Source organism: Pantherophis guttatus, chromosome 3 (assembly GCF_059756535.1).
Source record: "Pantherophis guttatus breed Tessera chromosome 3, ASM5975653v1, whole genome shotgun sequence".
Classification (NCBI taxonomy): domain Eukaryota; kingdom Metazoa; phylum Chordata; class Lepidosauria; order Squamata; family Colubridae; genus Pantherophis; species Pantherophis guttatus.
The window spans coordinates 70,212,423-70,238,520 of NC_142065.1; the positions used below are offsets into that span (position 1 = coordinate 70,212,423).

General features: G+C 34.3%; 1 protein-coding gene across 16 annotated transcripts in view; it reads left to right on the plus strand.

Annotated features, from left to right (window-relative positions):
• SGIP1 (SH3GL interacting endocytic adaptor 1) overlaps window positions 1-26,098 on the plus strand; it is a 125,053-nt gene that overhangs the window by 56,539 nt on the left and 42,416 nt on the right. For 5 of the 16 annotated variants that reach the window (XM_060689959.2, XM_060689961.2, XM_060689964.2 and 2 more), the window contains 9 exons: window positions 4,953-4,964; window positions 6,017-6,041; window positions 7,166-7,217; window positions 9,880-9,965; window positions 11,251-11,349; window positions 11,856-11,930; window positions 13,629-14,084; window positions 19,873-19,997; window positions 21,768-21,894. In XM_060689959.2, the coding sequence (XP_060545942.1) occupies window positions 4,953-4,964; window positions 6,017-6,041; window positions 7,166-7,217; window positions 9,880-9,965; window positions 11,251-11,349; window positions 11,856-11,930; window positions 13,629-14,084; window positions 19,873-19,997; window positions 21,768-21,894 (1,057 nt within the window). The remainder of the gene's footprint in view (window positions 1-4,952; window positions 4,965-6,016; window positions 6,042-7,165; window positions 7,218-9,879; window positions 9,966-11,250; window positions 11,350-11,855; window positions 11,931-13,628; window positions 14,085-19,872; window positions 19,998-21,767; window positions 21,895-26,098) is intronic. The other 11 variants (XM_087891081.1, XM_087891082.1, XM_087891083.1 and 8 more) reach the window with 3 other exon arrangements.

The window sequence follows — 26,098 nt, forward strand, 5'->3', positions numbered from 1 at the left end:
GTCAGAATATAATTGGCTTTTTCAAGAACTTGTTTTGTTTCTTAGAGCAGTTTTCCCTTTATAGTTGTAGTAGTATAGATGTTGATTCTAATTGTTGCAGCAAAATTCAGGAGAAATGATACCCTTTTTAAAATATTTCAAAAGAAGTTTGTTCAGGTAGTATTACAAAAGTAAATAGTAATTGGAATATTATTATGGTAGTCTAGAAGTTCTCTAATAGCCAGATTTAGTTTACTCAAGAAGAGAGAATTACATACTATATATGGGAAAGTGTGCTTACATGGTTCATAATGTATATCTAATGGATTTAGACCCAGATGTACATAAAACAGAATTTAATATATTTGGGGGGAAAACACTTTTTGTGGTTTGGTTTCTCCTTTCCCTGCAGCTTCTTCTAAAACTGCTCTAAGAGTTGAAAAGCTACCTAAAACAGCATAAGAACAACACAGTGGGGAAATATGAAATGTCCCAAAATTGTTATCTCACCTTTTGTTCTAGCAGAACACTTTTTTTAAAATGCTGATTTCCTTTGGAAATAAAGTCATGTGATTCACAAAGGTCCAGAGATAACCAATTTAAATTTAAAAGTGCTATATTTTTGAAGCAAATTGAAATGCTATAATCCAACTCTTGTTTTGCCCCATAGAGTTGATTATATAACTAACATTTTCTTCTTTTGCTCCTGAATATATGACTCCTAGTGATGCTAATTTAAGGTTTAGATGTCTCATGAGCTGAAAATCCACCACGAGTCTCTTTTTCTTGCTTTAAAGCAGCACCTGAAAAAATTAGAGCCAAACTAATAGCAGGACTGAAATTACTTCATCTGCATCTTTGTGCAGTATTAGGACAGAAATGGAGAACATTTGCCCTGTTAAAATGTAAAAGGAAAGGCTAGTACAAAGCATATATTTTATATAAGCCTGTTGTTGCTCAACAAGAAGTCATTCCCATTTTATATGACTTTGGGGGGATATATGGTTGCAGCATATATTTTGGCTATAATTCTTTCTATAATGGGATTAATTATGCCTTTCTTTAAAGAGATTAGTGAGCAGCAGAGCTACAGTCTTTTAAAACTGTTTTTTCCAGGTATCATTGCTGTTTAATTTATTTTGGAAATGCAAGAAACATAAGCCCTTCTTAAAAATTTTGCCTCAAACATCACTGTTATAAAATCATGACTCACTGGTTATAGCAGGGTTTGCTTGAAATCTGATGGAAGAAATGTTAAATAAATTTAGCAATTATTTGCTCTTAGAAACATTATGATTAGCTCAATAACGTATTATAAGCCACTAGATGATGCATTAGTTTTCTACGAAGAAAATCTGATGATGGTGTGTGTTTCTGTGTGATGAATGTTGAAGAGCTGTTCTTCAAGGTGATGTGTTAACAAAATAATTTTTGTGAGATGGTAATACTGCCAACCTCATCGTTGAGAATTTATGCCCAAATAATTCAATGTAGTTAGACGAAGAGGAAAAGATCAGTCTGCCCTTTTTCCCTCCTTCTTTCTTCCTACTTACTCTAATAGACTTAGCAAGGCTTTGCCATACTCCATAGTCTACTTTAGATAATGACCATCTGCTCAAGCATAGAAAAAATATGATGGGGGAGCACTTGGGAGCAAGTAACATTTTTAATGTCCTACACTATTTAAAAGGAAAAAGAAGGGGGGGAAATAATTAGGAATTGACACATGATAGAAAAGATTGGTTTAGTTTAAACCCTTTTGTGGTACTTTGTCAAAGAAGAACTACCTTCTCAACTAACTCATCTCATACCTTATGGAGATGGTTAATAGATAATTATGGGCTGAAAATGAAGCGGCAGCAAAGATTTCATTTCTTGTATCTGGTGAAGGAATTAGTATTTAGAGCCTTCTGTTGAATTTTAATTGGATTCTATTTGATTACGAAAGGAAGTGTGCTGTTCCAATACATAATCAGTAAGTTTTCTTCTCAATTCAATTGTTTAATAGTTTCTGACTGCAAAGCTATGCACCATTACTTGTGAGCAAGTCTCATTGAACACAATATGTCTTGCATCAACAGATATGCATAAGATCTGAACCTGCTTAAACTGAGAACAATCTGTCAGTTTTTTTTACGATTATATTTATCATCCCATGTTATCAGAAACCAGTATGTTTTATATTTTGTTATCCTTCTTAGCCAGGATAATAACCTTATGACTGGTATTTCTTGAGCATTTACTTTTTTTCAAGGCAATTACATTAGTTAGATGTTGGATTTTAATTGGAAGTTTAACAAAGCAGGCTGTATCACCATTTTTTTCTTTAATGGATAACAGTGGAACTCATTTTAAATTTAAATTTTTTTCTGATTGATCAGAGACAAATAAAATAACACCAAAATAATACAAATATGCTTAGTCTCTTTGATGGGTCACAGATAATCATTAAGGTCCATCACATTTGTTTGATTTTAATTAATAGCTAAGCTAATCGATTACGCATTGAGAAATATTAGAGTGTACATCAATTATGAGTAATTGGATCTTTGCAATGTTTCGGTGTTATGATTCTATGCGAACTCATGCTAAATAGTCTTCTCTATTTTGGCTACTGTCCAGTGGTGTGTGAACAACTTTGGCCACTGCTGGGCATTCTGGGAGTTGAAAAATGTCCAGGCTAAGGAAGGCTGCTTTACGGTGAACCTCTTTAATCCCATTGCAATTTGTTTCTGAATAAGTAGGCATAGCCTATGAATTTTATGAATGCCCATTTCTTTTTGACGTTCTCTTTTGTCTATGGTAATAAAACTTTTAGTCTTTTCATTGTTACAAATTTATCTTCATGGGAACTTTTGAAAGTAAGTTTAATTAAAATTAATTTATTTCTGAATAGATGTCTTTAGGACTGATCTGTAAAATATTTAATGTATCATTTCATTAGTTTTTTCATGGATGATGTACAGTGGAAAATGCCTATTTTTTTTTTTCTCTTCTTTATCTTAATGCATTTTGCAGAGGAAAAGTCCGGTAAGAAGCCTTCTTCTTCCCTAATACTCTCATTTTATTGGATGTAAGCAGTTTCTGCATGTGTGTGTATGCACATGCACATACATACATACTTTGTAATATTTGGGAGGTAGTGGTGTCAGGTTGTTCATTCATGTCATTTCATAAGAAGGAATAAACGAAGGACAATTTTGGGAATTTAGGCTCTGAGAAGGAAGCACAGTCCTTCCCCACATATTGCCAGCAGCACTAATGGGAAATAAAAAATAGCTGCATGTTATTTGAATTATTTCCTTTCCCTGAAGAAGCAGGAACCATGTTATCCATGCAGGCCACCTGTGCCTCTCAAGCTAATTGTCCTTCTAAAATTGTTGGAATAAATAGGCAATCAGTGAGGATTTGAGATGTGAGATTCCAAGGTAACAAAATTCATTTTGAACTTTTGAGGTACAACTTGATAAAAGATTTGAAGATTAAATACCGTTCAGTATAACAGGGAAGCATCAAAGTATCATCAATCTTCCAATGAGAATGGGATAAAAAAAAAGCATGGGTAAAAGATCTTTTAGGGAATATTTAGCCTGCAGGTTTTGAGCCAGATAGGTTCAAAGTTTGACACAATAAAGCAGGGCTGTCAAACTCCCGACCCACAGGCCGGATGCATCACGCGCTGGCCATATCCATGCCTGGTAGCGAAGTGGGGAAAAGTCCCGATACGTCACGTGATGCTGCCAGAACGACGTGAGTTTGACACCCCTGCAATAAAACATTGAAATATTCTTACTAAATGTCTTTAAAGGCAGAAGAAGCAAGGATAGGAAATGAAAAGCAAAGCAGCTTTAAAATTGCCCAGCAGAGAATCTATAGAGAATTTGCACTGAATTCACACAGCACGTGTCCTATTCCAAATTAATTTTGTTACTGAAGATTGACACGTTTACTACTCTCATAAACACATACTCTTCTAGACTAGGAGATATATTATCATGGCTCAGTGGCAAAATTAGACTGTTCCAGGAATAACTTATTAGACATTGCTTATGCAACAATATTTAAAATATATGAAAGTTTTGTATATGACTCTTTTGTACATAACATATATGATATAAAGAATAGTTTGCATTATATGGAATAGGCTAAAAGCAAAGCATACTGCCTCAAACCACACACAGTGAAGAGACCAGAAATCACAGATTCTCACTATTTTGGGTCTCAATGAGCTGTCGAATTGCAGACAGACTGGACACAAAGACTAACAAAAACTTAACTACAGATATGATACATAGAATGAGACAAAAGTGAACATAAGGTAAAAGTTAGGAAGAGAAGCAATAGGGATACATGACTATTGACAACATCCAAAGTGTGCTCTGTGTTTTTCAGGAAAAAAAGAAAGAGAAAAGGTAGAAGAATATTTAACTCCATACTATGGCCCTTTTCCAAAACAAGGACTAATTGCCAATTTTTAAAAATATAAGAAACTGACAATATATGCAAGACATTTTTAAGACAGTGCACATGTTTTTGAATTTCCAAATAAGTACTGGAAGTAATTGCAAATATGAAAAGGCCAGTCTTCGAAACTGCCCAAAATATATAAAGAAAGTGGACATGGTTTTTGATTAATTTGAAATTTTAATTAAATGTAGATCTCTAACACTTCAATTAATGTTAGAACTATAACCATGTTTTAGCAATTAATATGTGGGATAAAATAAGCAAATGTGGATTTTCTGTTGCTGTTGTTACTGCAAATATCTTCATAGTATAAGTTCATTTTTAAAATCAAGCTTAAACAAGCCCAAGACCTTAAGTGGATTTAGAAGAGAGCTTTCTGAAGAAAAATAGTTGAAATTGATATTTTGTGAAGCTAGAAGATCTCCTACCATCCAAAGACATTTTTACTACTGATCTTTCACTCTCTGACTAGGTATCTCTTCTCTCTTCCTTTTTGCTGATCACAGAGACGCAGTCCGGTAGGTCATGAATTCATGTTGAAACAGTTGTGTAAATGACTGCGGGTTATTTAACATAGGATTAATTTAAATTTATTTGGGGAATATACCTCACATATCCTGCAGAGAGTGTTTGGGAGATAACAATCCTTGCCAAGCTTAATAAGGATCACGTTGATTAAGAAATATTTCCCGTTTTATTCTCTTTAAAATCTTCCCTACTGAACTCTTGATCATTCAGTTTTTCTTGATCTTCCCTTTTCCTTGGCTGTGATGTTATGGCCTCATTTTCTGATGTTAATATATTTCATGGAATATGGTTTGAAAAGAAAAGAGCTGCCTTGAAAAACACATGCAGAAATGGACAGAATAATCATTCTGGATCCAATCCTCTGGCACCCTCTATTCCAGAGGTCTTCAAACTTGGCAGCTTTAAGACTTGTGGACTTCAACTCCCAGAATTCTCCATGGCTGGCTGGAGAATTCTGGGAGTTCACGAGTCTTAAAGCTGCCAAGTTTGAAGACCTCTGCTCTGATATATAAAGTATAAGGAGCTATTAAAGAGCATGTAATAACACCTTTTGCATAGATATGTCCTGTTTATGTTTCATACTTCCTCAGAATTCTATTTTCTGTTTCTATGGGTTTTTTTTTTTCATATTCTGCAATATTACAGTCTAGATTTTTAGTTAAAAAAAATTAGACATAAACCAATGTTCAAGCAAAAGAGATTTTATGAATGTATAATCCAGCTCTGGGGCTATAAACATGTTCTAGGATTTTTGGGCAAATTGAGTACGTGTGAAATTCTTGTGGAAATACATTTGTAACTATTACCTTCAGTTCTATTCAAAAGATGTTTGAATAGTTTGCATGTGTATGTAAATATGAGTGAATGAATAAACTGGCAAAGGAACCCATAAAGTGTACTCTATAAACCCAATTTAGTGTATGTTTTGTTTTACAAATATTATTTATCTATGGCTTTTCAGCATTTCAAAATGGAGCAATGTTCCCTTTATGTAAATATAATCCTTTAATTCTAAACTGTAATTTTCTGTATTTAATTTTAGGGTACAGTTAAGAGGAACCTATCTAGTAAGTATCATTTAAAGACACATTGGGCTTTAACTGGTGAATATCCATAGATGGAGTAGATTTCTTTCATAATTTTCATATCCTAAAAGAGCAGCAGCAGCAAATTAACAAGACTGTATTCAGAATATTAGTGAAACAGACCTCAAAACAGATTGAGAATACATCTGCATACTGCTATGAAATTCTATACAAAGGCATAAACATAATTAATAGATGCATTTTAAATCAAAGTGCCCATGCAGAATTTGCAGGTAGCTGACTGCACAGAGCATATCAATCAGAATTCATGGAATATTCTCATATATCTAATAAAAATACACATATTTAATGAAAATGTTTTCATTGCATTTATTTTTCATAAAAACACATATGTAGCCTAGAATGTGAAATGTTACAATATATGTAGAAAGACTGGGGCATAATTAATCTCAGTTGAAATGGTTTATGAAATCTTGTATTATGTTAAGCGGCCACAGTTAGGTTTTTGCCTGATTTATTAAGTATTAGTATGCATTAAGTAGAAAAATGTAAATTGCCTAATTATAATTTTAATATTATACAGTTGTTGGCCATATGATCGTATTTTAAAGATATATTGACAATATAATCTAATATTGTCCAAAGTTATCATAACCTTTCACACAAAACAACTTTACTAGTGTTCCTTCTAGTTGTCCAACCATGGAATATAGGTTTTCATTCAGCTCTAGCTTCCCATCCTTAGCCTTGTCTAATGAGCAAAGAAAGAAAATACCCTTTGGTAAAATTTAAAGTCAATGAAAGGGTGGCAAGGTAGAATAGGAAAAATGCTGAGGAGCCAGGAGGCAAGAAAGTTGAGAATTCTTGTAAAGACAAGAATTCTCCCATAGCTTAGGAGGTAACATTGCAGAATTGTTCTTGCAGTAATAACTCCTGCACTCCTGTAAAATTAATAGCCTCAACTGCAAAAAGTTTACAAAAGTCACAATATTATGCAAAAGGGTCTCAAACTTGTGGTCTCAGATCAGCACCAATGACACATCTTCATGGGCCCACTGTTCAGTTGGTTTTATTTAATATTCAGCAGACAGTTTGTCTACACTGTACTCCCAAGAAAACAATTTTAAATGTATATTTTGTGCTAGGTGAAGAGATAGCAAGACCCCGGCGTTCAACTCCTACTCCAGAGCTTCTCAGGTTAGTGTAAAACTGAGTCCCCAAAGATGTGGAATTCTTATTCCCAAAATGGACATGTGCAGAGGGATTATTGTTTTGTGCTTGATTGCATTAAAAGATTAATTCTACATTTGTTTCCTATGAAAATGTATAAAATTATAATCTCTTAGCTAATTTAGCACCAATTTTTCAACACTGTATGTGGGTCTATATGCAAAATGGCCTTCCCTTTTTATTTATATCTTGAGTATGAAAAGAATACTGTAATGCATTTTTTTAGATTCTGGGGAGGACTTCCATCTGTATCAGACTGTGAATTTACACAGATATGATAGCTTGGTTGCCAGATAATATTATCAGCCTATTAGCAGAAATGTGTAAAAAAAATTACAATATTGGAGCCAGTTTTTGCCATCTATTTATATTTACTTACTCTATTATTTATATTCATAATACTCCAAATACATAAATAAAATGGATTCAAAATATACTGGTAATTGATTTATTATTTTACAGTATTCATTTTCATTTATCCAAAAATGTGTAATGTATGAACCATTGATTAAGACAGAACCTTGGGCAAAGAAGAAACAAATTATACCAAAACAACCATTAGAGTTTTACAAAAGGAAAGATACTATTGATCAACATTTCTTTGATATCATTTGATTATTAAATATGTCCAGGAACAAACACAGGGAATAACTGGTACCAAATGGCTTTGAATCAAAATATTTGAAGAATAACTTTTTTATTCCAATATGCTATGATAGAGCAAATACATAAACAATCTGATATCACAGATTTATATATACACACACACATTTGCAGACACGTGTGTTTGTGCATGTGTGTGTGTGTATACACACACACACACACACACAAAATGAGAGGGAGAGGGGGAAGGGGAATGGGGGAGAGAGAGAGAGAGAGAGAGAGAGAAAGAGAGAGAGAGAGAGAGAGAGAGAGAGAGAGAAAATATTAACCCAATCTACACAATAGTTAGTGACTGATACTAATTATTGAAATATATCTTGAGATTTTTTTTTTAAATGCCTTAATCATTTCAGGTAGTAGACGCATTACTTCATTCCATTTTAAGAAATAGTAATTGTAGGGATAGTTTTCATCCCCTAAATTCTTCTACCATATGTGTAAATTCTTTTGGCAGCATAAATTCATTGTAGAGGCGCTACATATTTTTTTAGTAGTAAGCCATTTCTCCTTTATATAGAGAGAAATCAATGGGAATTGAAGTATAATTGTCATTAGTGCCATTATCTGTTGAAATGTTATTTGTATTCAGGCATTTTTAAATGAGAGGCAGATTTTTTTAAATGTCTTATAGAGGTTTTAGGCACTTGATCTGTTTTCTGATGTTTTCTTACTATATTATACTGGGATATATTTTAGAGGATTTCTTGCTTCTATTATGCTATCATTCTGATATCCTTGAATGGAAAATGTAACAAAATGCCGTTTAATATATGTAATCCTGGCGGAAAATGTTATACAAAAAGATAGGTGTAATATTATGCATATTGGGGTAAACTATTCATATATTTGATAACTTTTGGTCTGTTGACATTTAATTTCTGGATTTTTAAATAACTAAATCATATTGTCTGTTATGCTGTAAATAAACTGAATAGGGCTCTTTAAAAAAAAAAAAAGGAACTTTCACAATTGGTTGTGAAATGCTGCTTCCAGTATTTATTTCCTGGCTTGTGGGTTTTTACTTACAAGAATAACATTTTATTTTTGGATGGAGTGTGTATATGTGTGTCTGCATTTTTAAAGAAACAGAACAGTATTCCAAAGGCTCAATTTAAGATCTCCAGAGCTGAATGGGCACAATTTTCTAAATATTAAGGAAGGTTTTTCAGAGGATTCTCTGCTTCTACTGCAGAACCAGAAAATCACAATCGTGTTTTCAAGGAAATTGAGCCCCATTTGTCTTAACTATTTCAAAATCTGGTTCCTTTGCTTCCCTTTACAACTATAGAAAGTAACATGAATAACATGAAATAAAATGCAGTAAACAGTACTCCTATTCAGGTAGCCCAGGGGTGGGCAACTATGACAACTTTATGGCTGGGTCGGGAATTCTGGGATTTGAAGTCCATAGGTTATAAAGTTGTCATATTTACCCACCTCTGAGGTACTGACTCTTTAAATTCGATTCCATTCTCCCAACACTTAGAATTTTCTATGACTGAGCAGGTTTAGTTTTTAGTGGCTCTTGGGAGGTTAATAAATTGACCGTTTCATCTTCATGTGTCCAAATCCTGGCAGTATTCAAGTCTGGTAATATGGATAGCATTCTTTGATTTCTTAAGGATTAGCACTTAAGAATCTAATTTGTTTTTAATATGTAAAGTTTTATAAAATTATTCATATGTAAACTTTTGAGCATTGAATGGCTACATTGACAACAGTATATCTTTCAGTATAACTTAAAACCGCATAGTTGCTGCGGTACATAATATTTTCCTTACATAGATATGGCAATGGTTATTAGCAGAACTATAACAAGCAATGCCAAAACAAAACTCAATTCTTGTGTACATATATAAAATGACATTTAAAAGTTTGACGTTTGTGTTTATGGAAAATATTTTTTAAAAAAATCTAACCAATTTGTCACATCTGCTGATATCAAATAACTATTTTTTTTCTGTAGCAAAAGAACTTCAGAAGACGCTGCTGTCCTAGCACCATTATTTGGTCCACCCCTAGAATCTGCATTTGAAGAAGACAAATTGGAAGGTAAATTATTAAATTGTATTTATGTATTAGAGCTATAGCTTGCCTTTCTCTCAGGTGGGAATACCTAGCTTTCTCTCTATTTGAGTTTGTTCCTATAGCCCTTGTGTTATTTTGGATTGAAAAATGTGATTGTTACCCAATTAACTTCTATGATTGGAACTTGGATCTTACCTGCTCCAGTTCAATATCATTCCCATACCACTACTCCATGTAGATTTTGCATCAGACGGGTTCACCTGAAATAATCATGGATTCATTATTTGATTAATTATGTCCATTTCACCAGAGTTTGTTGCTTTATTCAGAATAACAAAAGCAGTTTTACCCCAGGCTCTGCCTCTTTTGTATCTGTATGCAACCTCTTGGTGCAGGTCTAGAAAGGGTGGGATGTGTATTCCAATGCTGCTTTCATTATGCTGTCCTCTGATCTCCTAGCACAGTGATGGCTAACCTTTTTGCCATCACGTGCCAAAAGCGGGGGGACTGCAGGGGGGGTTGCATGCACGCATTCCCACACCCATAATTCAATGCGCCCCAGCCCCCCGCACCTGCACGCGACCCCCTCTTTTGGCATGCAATGGCATGATGGGCCCAGAAGCTTTCTTAGAGCCTGGGGAGGGCAAAAATGGCCTTCCCCAGCCCCCACGGAGGCCCTCCAGAGGCCGGAAACAGTACATTTCCCAACTTCTGGTGGGCCCGGAAGGCCAGAAAATTAGCTGGCCGGCACATGCATGTTCGCTGGAGCTGAGCTAGGGCAATGCTTGCATGTCCACAGATATGGCTCCACGTGCCACCTGTGGCATGCATACCATAGGTTCGCCATCACGGTCCTAGCAGATGCAGCTGATTGTTTCTTTCTTACTGTGAGTGTATCTATGCTCCCCTGGGGTGCTGATTTGCTAATCTAAGAAAAACATGGAATCAAATCTATGTTAAGTTTCTTTTCTTTCTTTTTTTTGCTCCTATCTGAATCATTTTTAACAAGCATTTTGATATTTTTTAAAAAATATGTGCCATATTAGATGAATGAGAAATGTGAAATGGATATGTGCATCAGGAAGCCACTGGTTCCAATATTATACTGTACATTTCATGGTAAAACAAACACTCAAAATACTATTTACAAGTATTCAGATTAATTTGTTTTTATTTCTTTTATTTGAATAGCTGCTGCAATTCGGTAATACCTAAAGTTCAGAGTTAAACTCTTACTGGAAATAAAAAAGAATCAAGTTCTTGTGTTACTTCTAGATTAATATGTTGTTATATATTTGCTTATATATAGCTTCAGGTTCCATAGATCAGTGTGAAGTCTGGGGTTCTGTGCAACCAGCGAACTCAAGTGTAGAATCTCCAAATGGATCACGACCCTTCCCATCTGGAAGTAAGTTAGATTAATTCTTGGTAGAAAAAGTGGTTTAATGTGTTGGGTATGTTTAATTGAAAAATTGTGAAATATAGAAAGAAGTAAACCTACTAGGGATCATAGCTCATTATACTCTGTGGAAACAGAGATACTAATTCAACTGTGCAATGAAAACTCACCTTTCTGCCAATATAATATATTAGAAAGAGAAATTAATCAGAAAACAGAAATTTATCATTAAAATTGCTATGTTTATTTTAAAATGTATAATGTTTAGCAACAATATTATGTCTGTTTCCATATTAAACGTGTATTTCTGATGGTAAAAATACTCTGCATAAAAATTATGGGATGTTCTTTGAAGGTCAGAAGCTAACAACTGGCATTCCTACACAAGTGGAAATGTCTTCTGCTTGTACAATGAACTCTCTGAATTGCAGCAACATCTACATGAGACAAGATCTCAATCTTTGTGATTGAGCTTTGTCTATCCTTGTCTTTAAAATGTTCCTTTTATGTTACAGCACCTCCACCACTTCCACCCAAAAACATTCCTGCTACACCTCCCCATGCTGGTTCTCCTTTAACAATTGGAGTAGGTAAGAATATTTGACACACATAGTTAAGTCTAATACTTGTATATTTTGCTGCATAATAATGATGACCTTGTTTAGTGTACATTATGAAACATTAATATGAACTCAATCATAGTTTCTTAATGTTATGCATATACTGTGTGTGTTTAATATTTTGTTCACAAAATATTTTAAGCAGGTTTCTCTTTTAGATATCAAAAAATAACTGATGAAGCTTTATACATTATTTTCTCAACCCTTGAAATTTTGAAATCCTTCTGTTACCTGTGCTATATTAAGTACTCAAATTTGAATCTTTTTTGGTAATTTTATTAGTAAGCTTTTGTTTACAAGACTCAATTTTGTATAAGAAAAGAAGTTGGGAAGCTTAAATATGTTTGTCTTGGATCGCAGTGCATTTAGGGTTTTTTCCTCAATCAATGTGGTTCTGTTATATAAGGAAAACTGCCATGCATACAAACTCAATTTTTTAAACATTTCTTTACAAACATATGTAACATTTTGGATCAGAATTTTTTCTCTTATATTTCATTTATATATACATGGCCTATGGTAGATGGTTACCCCCCTTGGTGTGCTACACTTTGATAGAAAGGTAGATTACAAATATACTAAAATATATAATGATTATCTTTCTCAAATGTAGCCTTCTCCAATCTGGAATATAGCAATCAGGAAAGGGGGAAATTGAATAAAAAATGTATATAATTTTGCATTCCTAAAGGAATTCGGCATTTTGGTTTTATATATATTTATTCATAATTATAGAATAATAATTACAAAAATTATATTCCATCAATGAATTTACTAGCTACAATCCAGAGCTCTGCACATATGGAATAGTCTTCTTTTTATGAAAAGAAAATAGTTCTACATTCTTTTCTATTTTGTATGCAGATTTGGAAAATTGCAGCCATTTCAGATAAAATGGAGGCCAGGGATGTATCTCTTGTTGTCATTGGGAATTAAATTTGCTTAACTTTTGTTGAATGATGACTAATCACAGAGCTTAAGACGCATACTGAACTTTAAACAATTTCTTTCACAGAAGGAAAAGAATTTAGAAACTGTTTATTTAATTTCAGATTATCCCAAGCACTGAAATTTAGTAATGCAACAATTATTTGAATATAGCAACCATTAATTAATTTTTCATTAAGAATCTTTTCCTGTCACTTAACACATCTGTTGTCAAATGTTCTGCTACATTTACTAAAATTATTTTTGCAATAATGATGATTCAGCTGAAGCATAGAAATGCATTACGAATTATATTCTTTTTGATTTGCTAAAATAATGTCACATTGCATATCACATAATTCAATGCATTATGCAATATACATGTTCATATGTGCACATACATCACCTTGTTAAATTTTTATTGTTTTGCCATTTCTCTTCTAATATCTAGTAATAAAGTCAGAATGTCAATTGTGTTGCCGAGGTAATTTTCTCTATCAATATACAACGTATGATATGTGATTTTGAAAGAAGAATGTAATTTACATGGAATGTACTTCAAAGTTATATGGATACCTGCACACAACTATGTTCTCAAAAGCACCTTTTAAATGTGTTATCAAAATGTCTTTGTGCTAGAATGTAGCTTGAATTTTAAAAGCCCCATACATACATAGAGCAATAATACAACTTAACTGTACCAGTTGATGTTAAAGTTTGAAACAACTACTTTGACCACAGGAAATGACCAGACAGCAACAGAGGTCAAAAGTGACAAACTACCATCAATCAATGACTTGGACAGCATTTTTGGCCCAGTATTGTCCCCCAATTCTGTTGCTGATAACGCAGAGGATAAATGGATCAGTTTTTCTGATCAGACCCTGGAAAATGTAACTCCAGAGGTGACTTCAAGGGAAAAAGTGGTGTCCCCACCTGTGGCATCCGAAATCCCAGAAGAGCCTCCAGAGGCTGAAGTCTCTCGCAATGTTCCTTCTCCACTCAATTTAGAAGAGGTTCAGAAGAAAGTTTCAGAGCAGACCCACGTTAAAGATGATAACTTAGCACCAGCAGCATCTCCTAAAGATTTTGGGGTGGGACAGAGAGCAACACCGCCTCCCCCTCCACCTCCTACCTACAGGACAGTGGTGTCATCACCTGGACCCAGCCCTGGCGGTGGCACAGGAAGCACCAGTGGTATGTCTAAACAGCTTTGAGTGTGCTTCAGTGTGCCCATGAATGCTGCAGTGTGAAACAACAAGCCTTTTTAGCTGTTAGTTTTTTGTTTTTGTTTTTTGGCTTTTAGCATCAATCATTCCCTTTTGTTTGATTGTACTGTGCCCAGTGGCCTTTTTTTTTCCCTTTAATTCCGTGCTCTTGTGACCCAACTCAACTGTGAATCCTTGATAGTATGTTTTATTTTCCTACCATTGCTGAATGTTTAATTGTTGATGGGAGAGCTTTATGTCTTAAGCACCAGGTAAAGGTGGAAATGTATTATCATTGATCAGGATTGCTCTAAATTTATTAAAGCTCTGGATCAAGAAATGAAGTATTTTATTTTACTTCACTTGGGAATTTTCCTCAGGAGGAAAGCGTAAGAAAAAAATCCGTACTTTGCCAGGTTGCCACAGTTCCTTCATGAACTTTTTGCAGAAAAAAAAAAAGTCTAATAGGACTTTCCCCCTTCATCTATATAATTCAGGACTTCTATAATCAGTAGTCATGAAAAAACAATTTGATAGCACTTAAACAATAGCAAAGATCACATCTGTCTAAGAAATACTTTTTATGGAAAGTATAAGCACATATTAATATATTACATCTTAAATGAAGGATTTTTTCCCCTCGCAGGACCTATATCTACTGTAGGATCTTTGTCCCACCACAGAGTGGTGCTTGCAAATGGTACAGGAAATATTGAGGACATAGATTGGTGGACTTCCCTGTCTTACTTCTCCCAAAAAACAACATCAACCAAACTCTCATTAAATGGGATGGGGATCTGGGAGAATGTGAATTAATTGGCAATCAAAAGGAGCCTCTCAATTAGCTTATATTCAGCTGATAAGCTCTTTTTTTAAAGAGAACTGTAATGCTATTCAAGAATAGTGCCATACCCTCATGAGAATCAGCCCAGACATCAGATAACATGTATAATAAGAATTATACTGTTAATGAACAGAGAAAGAGTCAATTTTGTCTTTCCTGCTTCACTAACCTCTAGATGTGAGATTGGGAAAAAATGGACATGTCCATACAGTCATCAGGAGATGAACTCAATTTAAGAGAGATAATAATTTAATCTAAATATAGTAATCCCAATAGCAAGTTATAGATAGTGCTATTTCATTGGAAATACAAGTGTTGGTATAACAAATGACTGTAGTAGCCCAAGAAAGTAGGTAGCATGAAAAATTATCATAGTTCCCTGGAAATTCATTCATCTACTTCCAAAGCTGTTGTTGTGTACCATGGACTCTAAGGTGCTCCAAATGACATCAAGACAAACTCCTATCCTTTGTGGGGATAAGAAAATATCTGTGGCTATTCTCAGACTAATAGGAGTTCTGAGGGGAATTTAGCAAGAGAGAAAAGTATTTAAATCTCAGATCAATGATCAACACTTCAGGAGAGCAACACTTTGGGTTGCTTTCCCTGCACATACTTTAAAATTTTGTTATGTTTTCTAATGTATCCTTTGAGTAGTTTAGAAAATAAAAATGGAGGGATGAGAGTGAAACATGCACCCCGTTATTTCTACAAGCAACAAGTTAAACTCATCTCCCTTTGTAACTAAAAACAATTGTCCAGAGTCTGAAAAAGAACTGTAACTTCTTCTTATATGGGAATAATTTCTTGAGCGTGTAAGTAACTTGCTTTGGGCTTTGTATTTTTTCTCTGACTCCCAATTCAATTTTGGAAGGAAATGAAAACTACCTATTGCCTAATTACAAATAGGAAATCAACAATGTGTTCATCTAAGATGAGACTGAAGAATTCTCTCTTGTCTTTGATAACCTCTCCCTGTTGATGCTTATATAATCCATATTTTCAAAGAAAATGCCAAGAGTGGCAAGAGTGAACTCTGAGAGGGGAACAGAAGGATATATTCAAACGCTATTTTGAGGCAAACCCTCTCCCCATTCTAGGGGTCTTAGAACTTATCCTTCCATGTTGTATATTTTCCTTAATATCAAATTTCATCATTACTATTTTTAGGAAACAGAATAAATATTATCATTAGTCTTCAAAATTATTGTTTCGTTTAAAGCAGGAAATGCCCTTATATGTTCCAGATATGATTAATGGAATAGCTTAAAGCTTGTATATATATCTATCCATAGATGGATGATGAAATGAATAGCTGCTGGTTTAGGTACAAACAGTTTCGTATGGCTTGTCATTGAAATAAAAAATCAGTTTTTCAAGTTTGAAATGTGCTAGGTGGAAGAAATCCTTTTTTAATTTAAATTATTTTCCAAAAAACAGTAAGTAACCAAACTTTCAGTTAATTTTATTTTGGGGTAAAACACTTCTCTTATTTCTTGAAGTGTTTTATTTTCCTGAAGTTTGATAGTTGATTTTGATTAGGATGTTCTCCCTGAAAAATACAAGTTGGGCCTGTGGTTGGATCTGCAATATAATTGCAACATTTACAGAAATCTAAGATTCATCTTTTTTATAAAAAGCAAGTGGAAAAATAGATTGTGTATTTTCTGTTTCAGTTATTATTCCCACAAGTGACTGGAACTGGAAGTTAATCGGGCTTTTAGCATCTCTTACAGTTCTATATAATAATATGTGCAGTTAAGGAAGATAGGGGTCTATAGACACATATGCTTTCCTATTTCAAAATTCCTTTCCTGTGTAACTATAATCAATTATTACAATATATTTTGGGGTTGTTGTGTTTTTGCTTGTTTTGACACTTTCAAGGACACAGTTGATGGCTATTGAGGAAGTTTCTTCTTGTGTACTTACTACAACAGATTTCCATGAAGTTTTATGTGTGAATTTAAGTGGAGCAAAGGAGTGTATTTTCAGATACCAGTCCCAATAAAAATAATGTAACTTAATCCAGTCATTCTGAATTCTGCAGTGTATGTCAAGAACTCAAAAAGGATGAATACATTTGCTTAATAATTAGATAGAAGCAGAGTTAAAGTTTGGCTTTACCTTTTCCTTTCCTTTCCTTTCCTTTCCTTTCCTTTCCTTTCCTTTCCTTTCCTTTCCTTTCCTCTACTCTACTCTACTCTACTCTACTCTACTCTACTCTACTCTACTCTACTGGTTACAATAAAAAAAAAATAGGAAACAACCAGGAAGCTAAATCATAAAGAAAAAAATCTAAGCAAATCTAGGAAACATACAATATAACCAAAAATTGTGTGTGTGTGTGAATAGCCATTCTAGCCCTTTGAAATGTCAGTTACTGCCAAAATTATTTATAATGATTGATTAGAGTTAGATACAAAATAGTTCTTCAGTTCTGACTGGAGAAGAAGCTTCTTGGTTGAGAAGCGAAACGTCTTCAAGAAAAAACAAAGAAAGTCCAGTTACCTTTTGAAAAAGCACCTTTGGGACAGCCGTGACCTGGATGATTGAGAATCTCCATAGACATATTCATCAATATACATTCCTTTTTTATTTCATTTGTCACTAATAGAGAAACCTGAACTATCCAACAGTACACAATTAATATTTGTGCAATCATTTTGCAGATTTTTTTTTTTTTTGATAATGAAGGAAAGGAAAAAGGGTAGGGCAGGGCAGGAAGGAAAGGAAAGGAAAGGAAAGGAAAGGAAAGGAAGGGAAGGGAAGGAAAGGAAAGGAAAGGAAAGGAAAGGAAAGGAAAGGAAAGGAAAGGAAAGGAAAGGAAAGGAAAGGAAAGGAAAGGAAAGGAAGTTTCAGAGCAAAAAATGTACTACTCCAGCAGTATAGGGTCACTAAAAAAACCTAAATTATCAACTTTTTCCAAAGCCTCATCTTGCATAAGCAAATTATTCAGAGCATGCTTAGCAAATGGAACATTATTAATGCAATAAATATTACATAATAATTTATGATGCTGTATTTTAAAGCTCCATCCATCCACCCTCTCCTCGCAGCTGAGTGTTTTACTGACTGCATGAAGCATGTGATCAGTCAGTGCTTATAAGTTTCACTTATACTGACATGATAGATCAACCCTCCTGACAAGAATGTCTTGTTTGATGCTAAAGGGTTCAATTTAAGACTTAGGAAAACACCACAAAAATCTGATTGGTTGAATATAGACCTCCTTTCTTGCTTCCCTTGAAATAAATCTTTGTCATTTGATAGGGCTGTGCCAAATGTTTAAAATGGGATCTTTGTAAAGTATTGCAATATTTGGCTTACCCAAGCCAAATATTCATCCTTAAAGCATCCAAGTCACCTCTTCCTAAAGACTTTCTTAGCTGCCTGTGGATTTGTTTGTAGGTACAATTTTGCTATGCTGACTGCCTCCAAAGTGGCATTGCATGCACACCTACAATACACGCAGACAATCAGGCAAATCCTTCCAGCATTTACTCCAAGCCATCTGGAGGATGTATCTGCATTCACTCTTTAAGGAGGGGCACTTCATTCACACTACTTGTTTCACAAAGCATCCCTTCCAAATGCTTTGTGTAGCTCTATGTATATACTTTCTATCTTTGGAGAAAGAAGATGTACTATTCATTGGAACGGATAATATAATAAGTATGTATATTTGCAAGTTTTATTGGCCATTTTTATATTTTCCCTTTGGCAGCGTGAGAGCAATTGCAGCATACTTCCTTCCTGTGATACACACTAATCACTGCTGTACGCTCACTGGGCATACAAGGAGTCCATGCTGTGAATTCCTTCCATGCTGCAATTGTTCTAGTTTCCAGGAAGAATACTGATAGAGTAGAAAGAAGACACAGCTTGAATTCTTCCAATTAAAACAAACTTTTGATGTTACCAAACATAAGTAATAGCTTAGATGTCATTGGAAGTCATTTGGGGTATGATATTGGAGTCCTGTTTTTAAAGATACCTCATATTCTTAAGTTTCAAAAAAGACATTCTAGTTTGTTGGCAAAAAATAAAACAAAAAAATTTATTTGGTAGTTGGATTGACATTGGCATGTGACTAAAATCAGTTTCAGTATTATTCTTTTATAATGAATGATTATACTTAAATGAAACAGCTTGTTTAACAACTGTCAGTGGCAATTTAGAAAATGTGTTCGGCGATTTGGGAAAAATTATCTCGAAAGAGTAAGAAATATTTCTTAAATTCTGGACATTCATTTTCTCCAGAGTAATATCAGATTTTCACTAATTTTCATGAATCGTCCTTGGTTGTTATCTGATTTGCCAGCTTTTTATCCTTTTTACTGTGATTTACCATTCACTAAGGTTGCAAATCCATTTACATGGGAGTATATTCATATTTCTAAATAAATATATGTAGGTTTGCAGTGTACCTATTTTTATCATTATTAATTGATTGCAGCGTCCCCGATTAAATTTTTGGAACAATAACATACTGTCCATTTATTTACAAGTTAATATTAAAGAAAGAAGGCAATATTTTGGAATGCTGAGCAGCCACACTTAATCTAAAATGGTGCAGTTCAACCAGTGTTCCTTTTGAATTAAACTTTGTAAGATTTATGCGCAAGCAAATATAGCCAAAGCATATATATTGTTACGTATGTGTGAAAACTGCACTGGCACAAAAGCAGAGAAATAAGCTGTTCTACTTCATGGTGACCTATCTGGTTAGCAACTGTCTATTTCATCCAGTTTGAGTCCACATATATGAATGTATATGTTTACTCAGTAACCCCTGACCCAAATCCCAAGCTGGTTTTGCAGTTGTTTAGCTTGATTGACTCTTCACACTGTGGGATATATACTTTAAAGGTACGAGGGAGCTATCATGAGGGCAGTTTAATCCCATACTGATAGCGTACATTTCTTTCAGGGTCATCATCACCTGCTCGCCCTGCGACCCCGTTGACATCTTGCAGCAGCCCTACCCCACCACCCCCGCCACCTAGACCCCCATCTCGTCCAAAGTTACCTCCAGGAAAGCCAGGTGTTGATGTGGTATGTTTTAGATTTTTTTTACAAATTGCTAACTGCACTGAGTTGGGACATCTCTTGCCTACTATAGAGACTCTAAATACTGTAGATATGAAAAAAAAAATTATTATATTAACCACTGTAGGCTGGCTTGGTTGTGAGTATGAGGAATAGAAGTATAATAATTAAGTAAATGAATAAAAAATGTAAAATTATGTTTGTTAGGTCTCTAGTTAAATTCTTGATTTAAAAATAGCCAGAAAAGTGTTATAATTTAATGTTGGATTTTTAAAATGAATTAAATTTAAAATTGTGGGGTAGTTTTGTTGACTTTTATGAAGTTTTTTTTTTAATTATTACTTTAGCAAGAATATCAAGCTTTTCTCATGCAAAGAAATGATAATAATGTATAGTTCTTTATCATTTCAAATCAATCACCGTTGTTATTACTTGCAACTATTTCTTGACAAAGTAATCCCATATTTATTAAAAATATAGGATTGGAAAAGACTTGTACTTAATAGACTGAAAGATAAATGGAATGTGACTTTTGCTAAAATACCTTCACCTGTTTTTCATGACTCCAGCCTTACCCAAGAAGGAGGAATAGGAAAGAATTACTGGATAGTTGCTACAGAGAAGTCTAGCCAAATAGCAATTCTGATACAAAGAATTCAGAATTCAGTATACTATAAGATTGTACTACTCTTGCTTCACCAAGAGACACCAAAAATGAGACCACTCAACCCCCAGGAGCATCGTTAGCTTTGGGCACCGAACTAGAAGATAGAGAGAAAAGTCTATACCTGCAGCCCATAGTACGAGGAGGGTTTATTATAATTAATATATGCTTTTCAAGTGGTACGTGCCCTTGAAATTAGAACCGATAGACATCTGAAGGCTGATAGCATTAATGCTTTGTCCATTATAGTTAAAACTGGAAGAGTTTCTTATTATGACCTTATTTTCAAGGGCCCATAAGTGTATTACTCTTCTCTGCTGGAATTCTCAATTTCTTGTCTTGCCCCTTGAGACCAGTTTCCTGGGATGGAACTCTAGACTTGAACATAGATTGAATTAAACTGTCAGCTTTCCTTACAAATTAATTAAAAACACCTAGTTAATTTACAACTTGCTGAAAGCCAGTAGGTCAGTACACTGTGCTCCTTTGATAAACTGTTCTCTGAGAGCATGGGAGATAGGGTTGACGTTTGTGGGAGGCAAAGGGAAATTAATTAACAATTTAGTTCCAATCTCCTATCAGGTGAATCCTTATTACAATATTCCCATTTCCTGAGAGGCAAGTCTGAATTCAGAACCTATAGATTTGGTTGGAGTATGTAACTTTTGTCAGCTATTGACCTTTCAAATGTGATAAAATCATACATGGTTTTGGGGTTGGTTTGGGGATTTATAAAAATGAATGGATGGTTTTGCCTCTTAAGAAAGGAAAGATTCCATTTTGATTCTTCAAAGCCTTCAAAACAAAACAAAACAAAATTCAAAAGTGGCCCATATCTTTGGCATCACACTCTTCTTGGATGAAGAGAGGAAGCTGGCCAATCAAAGATTATATTAATTATTAATTAATATAAAGATGAAACTTGCAATCAATTGTAGTCAGGAAATGGCTGCTGAGAAATCAGAGTAAGTATCTATTTGATATTTATGGATTAATCCTCACTTTATCCCCAAATTTAAGACTATGTAGAGTTATGAATATTTTTGAGTACTGAGTGGGTTTATTAAGTGATTATTGTGTGTATTTTTAATGTTCTTTGTGTTTATCTATAGTCCAGACCTTTCAGCCCTCCAATTCACTCATCTAGTCCTCCTCCAATAGCACCTTTAGCTCGTGCCGAAAGCACCTCTTCTATTTCATCCACCAATTCCTTGAGCGCAGCTACTACTCCTACAATTGGTAACAACTTTTTTTATTCTTTTGAACAATAGTTTCTGTTAGCAGAATGGTTTAAATCCTTTGGTTTTTGACATTTTTTATTTCGGTTATGTTTTCTTTGTGTCGTTGTCATCATCATGCTGCATGGAAAGAGAAAAAAAAACAGGGAAAAATCATAACACAGAATTGCAGCTGTGATTCTCTTTAGACCACTAAATTTTTTACATATCTTTATATACGTAATAGTAAGATCTTGTGGATCAGGGGTCCCCAATCCCCAGGCCGTGGGCCAGTGCCGGTCCGCAGCCTGTTAGGAAGTTTTGGAGCAAGCGAGGGAAGGTTCATCTGTGCATGCGCAGGATCTAGGTTGCGCATGAAAGCATCCTTCTCCCTGTTTCCAGGAAGATAATTTTTCTTCCGAAACTGCTCCCTGGCACCAGAAAGTTTGGGGAACGCTTATAGATTACAAAAAGTATTATACAGATTATATATGATAGTAGTATCTAAAGGAGAAAACATTCATATTCTGGACACACACTCATTTTTTTCCTAAATTATACAGACAGAACAGACTCCTAACTAACATACATTGGGACAGAAAATTACATCTTTAACTGTGCCTTTTTCCAAAAAGGAATTGGAGCAAGAAAGAAATAGATCTCATGCAATGTCAGATTTTTACATTAAAAAGTTCTTAGTTAAAACCAACATAGTTTTAAACTACTGCTTTGTGCTAAATTAAATTGAAGTATGTGCTTTCTGATAAGCTATGCAGAAGATGTATGTGTATAGAATTGTCATGTATATCCCTTAATATCTTGGCAATTTAATAGAGACCAAAGGAAGAAAGAAAGGGAAGCTAGCTTTGCATCACCCAAGTATTCTAATTTTACATTTCAAAGGAAACAGAATGTGAAAGGGCTGCTGCGTCTAACCATTGGTGGCATAGTGGTTAAAATGCAGTATTGCAAACAAACTCTCCCCACAGCCTGGAGTTCGATCCTGACCGGGCTGAAGGTTGACTCAGCCTTCCATCCTTCCGAGGTCAGTAAAATGAGGACCCAGATTATTGGGGACAATGTGTTGACATTGTAAACTGCCCAAAGTGTGCTGTAAAGCACTGTGAAGTGGTTTATAAATCTAAGTGCTATTGCTATTATAAGCTCCTCTCTGCTACACGTCTATGGCATTGGCAGAAAACTAACTGCATACCGGAACACAACCTTTCTAATCAATATAGGAGGACAAAGGTGTGTTGATATGTTCACCACCTTGAGTTATTTGTAAAAAATAATACAGGTGGAATATAAATAAATTTTTAAACAATGATGGCCAGTATCCAAGAGCATCTTCCTTGTCCCTTAGTGTCCATCATCAAAGAAATCCTCCCCCTCCCCCCCCAAAAAAGGAGTCATCTGAAATGTATTTGAATATAAGCAGCTCGGGTTGGTAGTTGGGCTGTTGGTCTGAGCTCCGAGCTTGGCAATTTGGTTGCAAACGTTTCGTCACCATTCGAGGAGACGTCTTCAGTGCGCTTTGAATTGTGCTCGTATGAATTGTGCACAGACGAGCACAATTCAAAGCGCACTGACGACGTCACCTCAAATGCTAACGAAAAGTTTGCAACAAAATTGCCAAGCTCGAAGCTCAGACCATCAGCCCAGTCATCTTGTCATCATGCTGGCACATACCTTGGCAGACTATTTCTGGAATTTGATCTTTTTAATCATGCCCTTCAACCCTGTGATGTTATTGGGAATGTAGAAATTGGGAGGTGGTGAATTGTCAGGCATTTCCTCTTATGGCCACATGGGGTGCCCAGTTAAAGATAAGATGTGGATTGCCATTATTTGCTGCCTGCAGAGAGAAATTCCTCATTTTTGTAGATCATGACCACAGGTGGAGGATGCCCAATCTAAGTAAAACAGCAATTCATCAGCAGTGAGCTTGTTTGGGAAAGACTAAAGGTAGATAGCTTGGTGCCTTCTAGATATTTTTTTTAAGTTTATTTCTCCTCTGCCTTGATTACTGTAGTTTTAATAGCAAACAACTATAGTACCATTCCAGTTGAAAACATCTGGAATGGGTCAAGCTTATACTTGCTCAAGAGTCTGTAAAGAAGAACAGCAGTCTGACCATTTGATAGTTGTAGGAATCATTTCTAAATTAAATATACTTATGCTAAATACATGCAATATTCCAGAAATGCAATTGTGAGTAGAAAAAGCAGGAACTAGCTACAGATTGACATTGTCAAACTAGTGCTATGAACAAGATATAGTTTTTTAAAAAAAAAATTGAACTGCAGAAAATAAATAACAATAAAACTTTAAGAGTATCTAAAAATATTTGATATGAACCTTCTAAGAATTTGAAATGTGAAAAAAAAACTTAAAATATTATTCCTCCCTAAAGAAACTGCATTGTTAGAATCATAAATTCTGTATTTACTCTTTCCTTTTGTTTCGTTGTTTCTTTAGTCTTTCTTGTTCTTCCTGCCCTTTTCTTTGCGGCTTCTTTCACTTTTGTTTTCATTCTCATCTTCTTGAATCATATATTGTGATTCCCACTGCCACCCTCAGTTTCAGTTGCATAACTTTATTTTAAAAAATTCTTTTGTCAGATACAGTTCATTCTGCTGCAGATTTCAGATTTGCTCTTTGATCTGCTTCTTTTTCATCAGTATTTGTGCCCTTTTATGCATCAATTTTGTGGCATTTAATTCTCATTTATTGCTAGGCTACATCCTTTTCTTTGCTGTTATTTTACATAGTTGGTCTCCTTCTACTATTAATGCAAACTCTGCTTTATCACCATTTCTGTTATGCCCCTCTTATGTCAATATTCTCTCAACTCTTTTCTAGTCTATGTGGACAGAAAAGGCATTTTGATTTTCTACCTACTGTGTTTTCCTGAAAATAAGACCCTGTCTTATATTTTTTTGAACCCTGAAATAAGCGTTTGGCCTTATTGCCATGCGCTCAAAAGCCCAATTGGGCTTATTATCAGGGGATTTCTTATTTTGGGTAAACAGGGTAATTATTCTGATTGAAGTCAGACTGGCAACAATTTGAATATTCTTTCAAAATAAATCAAAGTTGACAATATGAGAAATCAGAATCAATTGATATGATTGTATTTTTCTTTATACGCTGAACACTCTGATTTCTTACCCTTTACAGAAAGTTTTGCATCTTTTAACACTTATGTTATTGTAATTGCTTTTGTTATTAGGAAATGAATTTCCTTTTGGCTAGAGCATGCATTCAACTAATAAGTTGTTCAACATTTAATCAAGTGCTTCAAAATCTTTGTTGCCTTTCTGAAAAATCTAAATTCAATTTCATTGCCTATTATGCATAATGTGAAATTGGGAAGAGGGTCTGAGGCACTTTTCTGACTTCTTTGCAAATTCATTATTTATCTCTGTTTTTATTTGCTGTTGGTCAATTGAACTGTGAACGTTTTATCAGTGTATATCAATCAGTGGAATGAATAGCACCTTACTTAATGCTATAATATTGTAAAATGTGGTCTCTTAGTAGGCTGTGTCATCAGTGACTCAAAAGTTTGTATTGTACGTGAAGCTGAGTGGTATTAGTGCATTTTATAGAAAACTGAATTTATTCAATACAGTGTTTAAGGAGCATGCATCAAATCTTCAAACAGCAAGGGTATTTCAGAAATTACAGTTGCAAATCTTGCAGACTGATTTGTAAAAACTATAAAGATAAAACAAAAGCATGCTTAATTAACCATATATAATTTACCTTAGAATAATTACTTTATTTAGGGGAACTGCTCAGATATCCTTAATGAAACCTTCTATAGAAATTAAAATTACCAAAATATACCAGCTGTATTTACAGTAGATTGATGGTCTTGGAGATTTTGTTAAATATATAATGGGATATAGACAGGCTGTAGTACAAAATGATTATGAGAATTCTGAAAGAAAAATGGCTAAGAAATCATATTGGCTCTTATTTTATCATTGTTATATTTAATAATTATTTATGTGTTACAAATAAATGGCTAAGTATTATTTATGCTTAGAATATTAAAATAACTAAAACTATATATATATATATATATATATATATATATATATATATATATATAACAATGCAATTTTAATTCTTAATTTCTATATTTGAAATTTGTTGAATCTGTATTTCTGTACTACAGAGAGCCATAGTAATGGTCACATTCTTGGCAAACCATT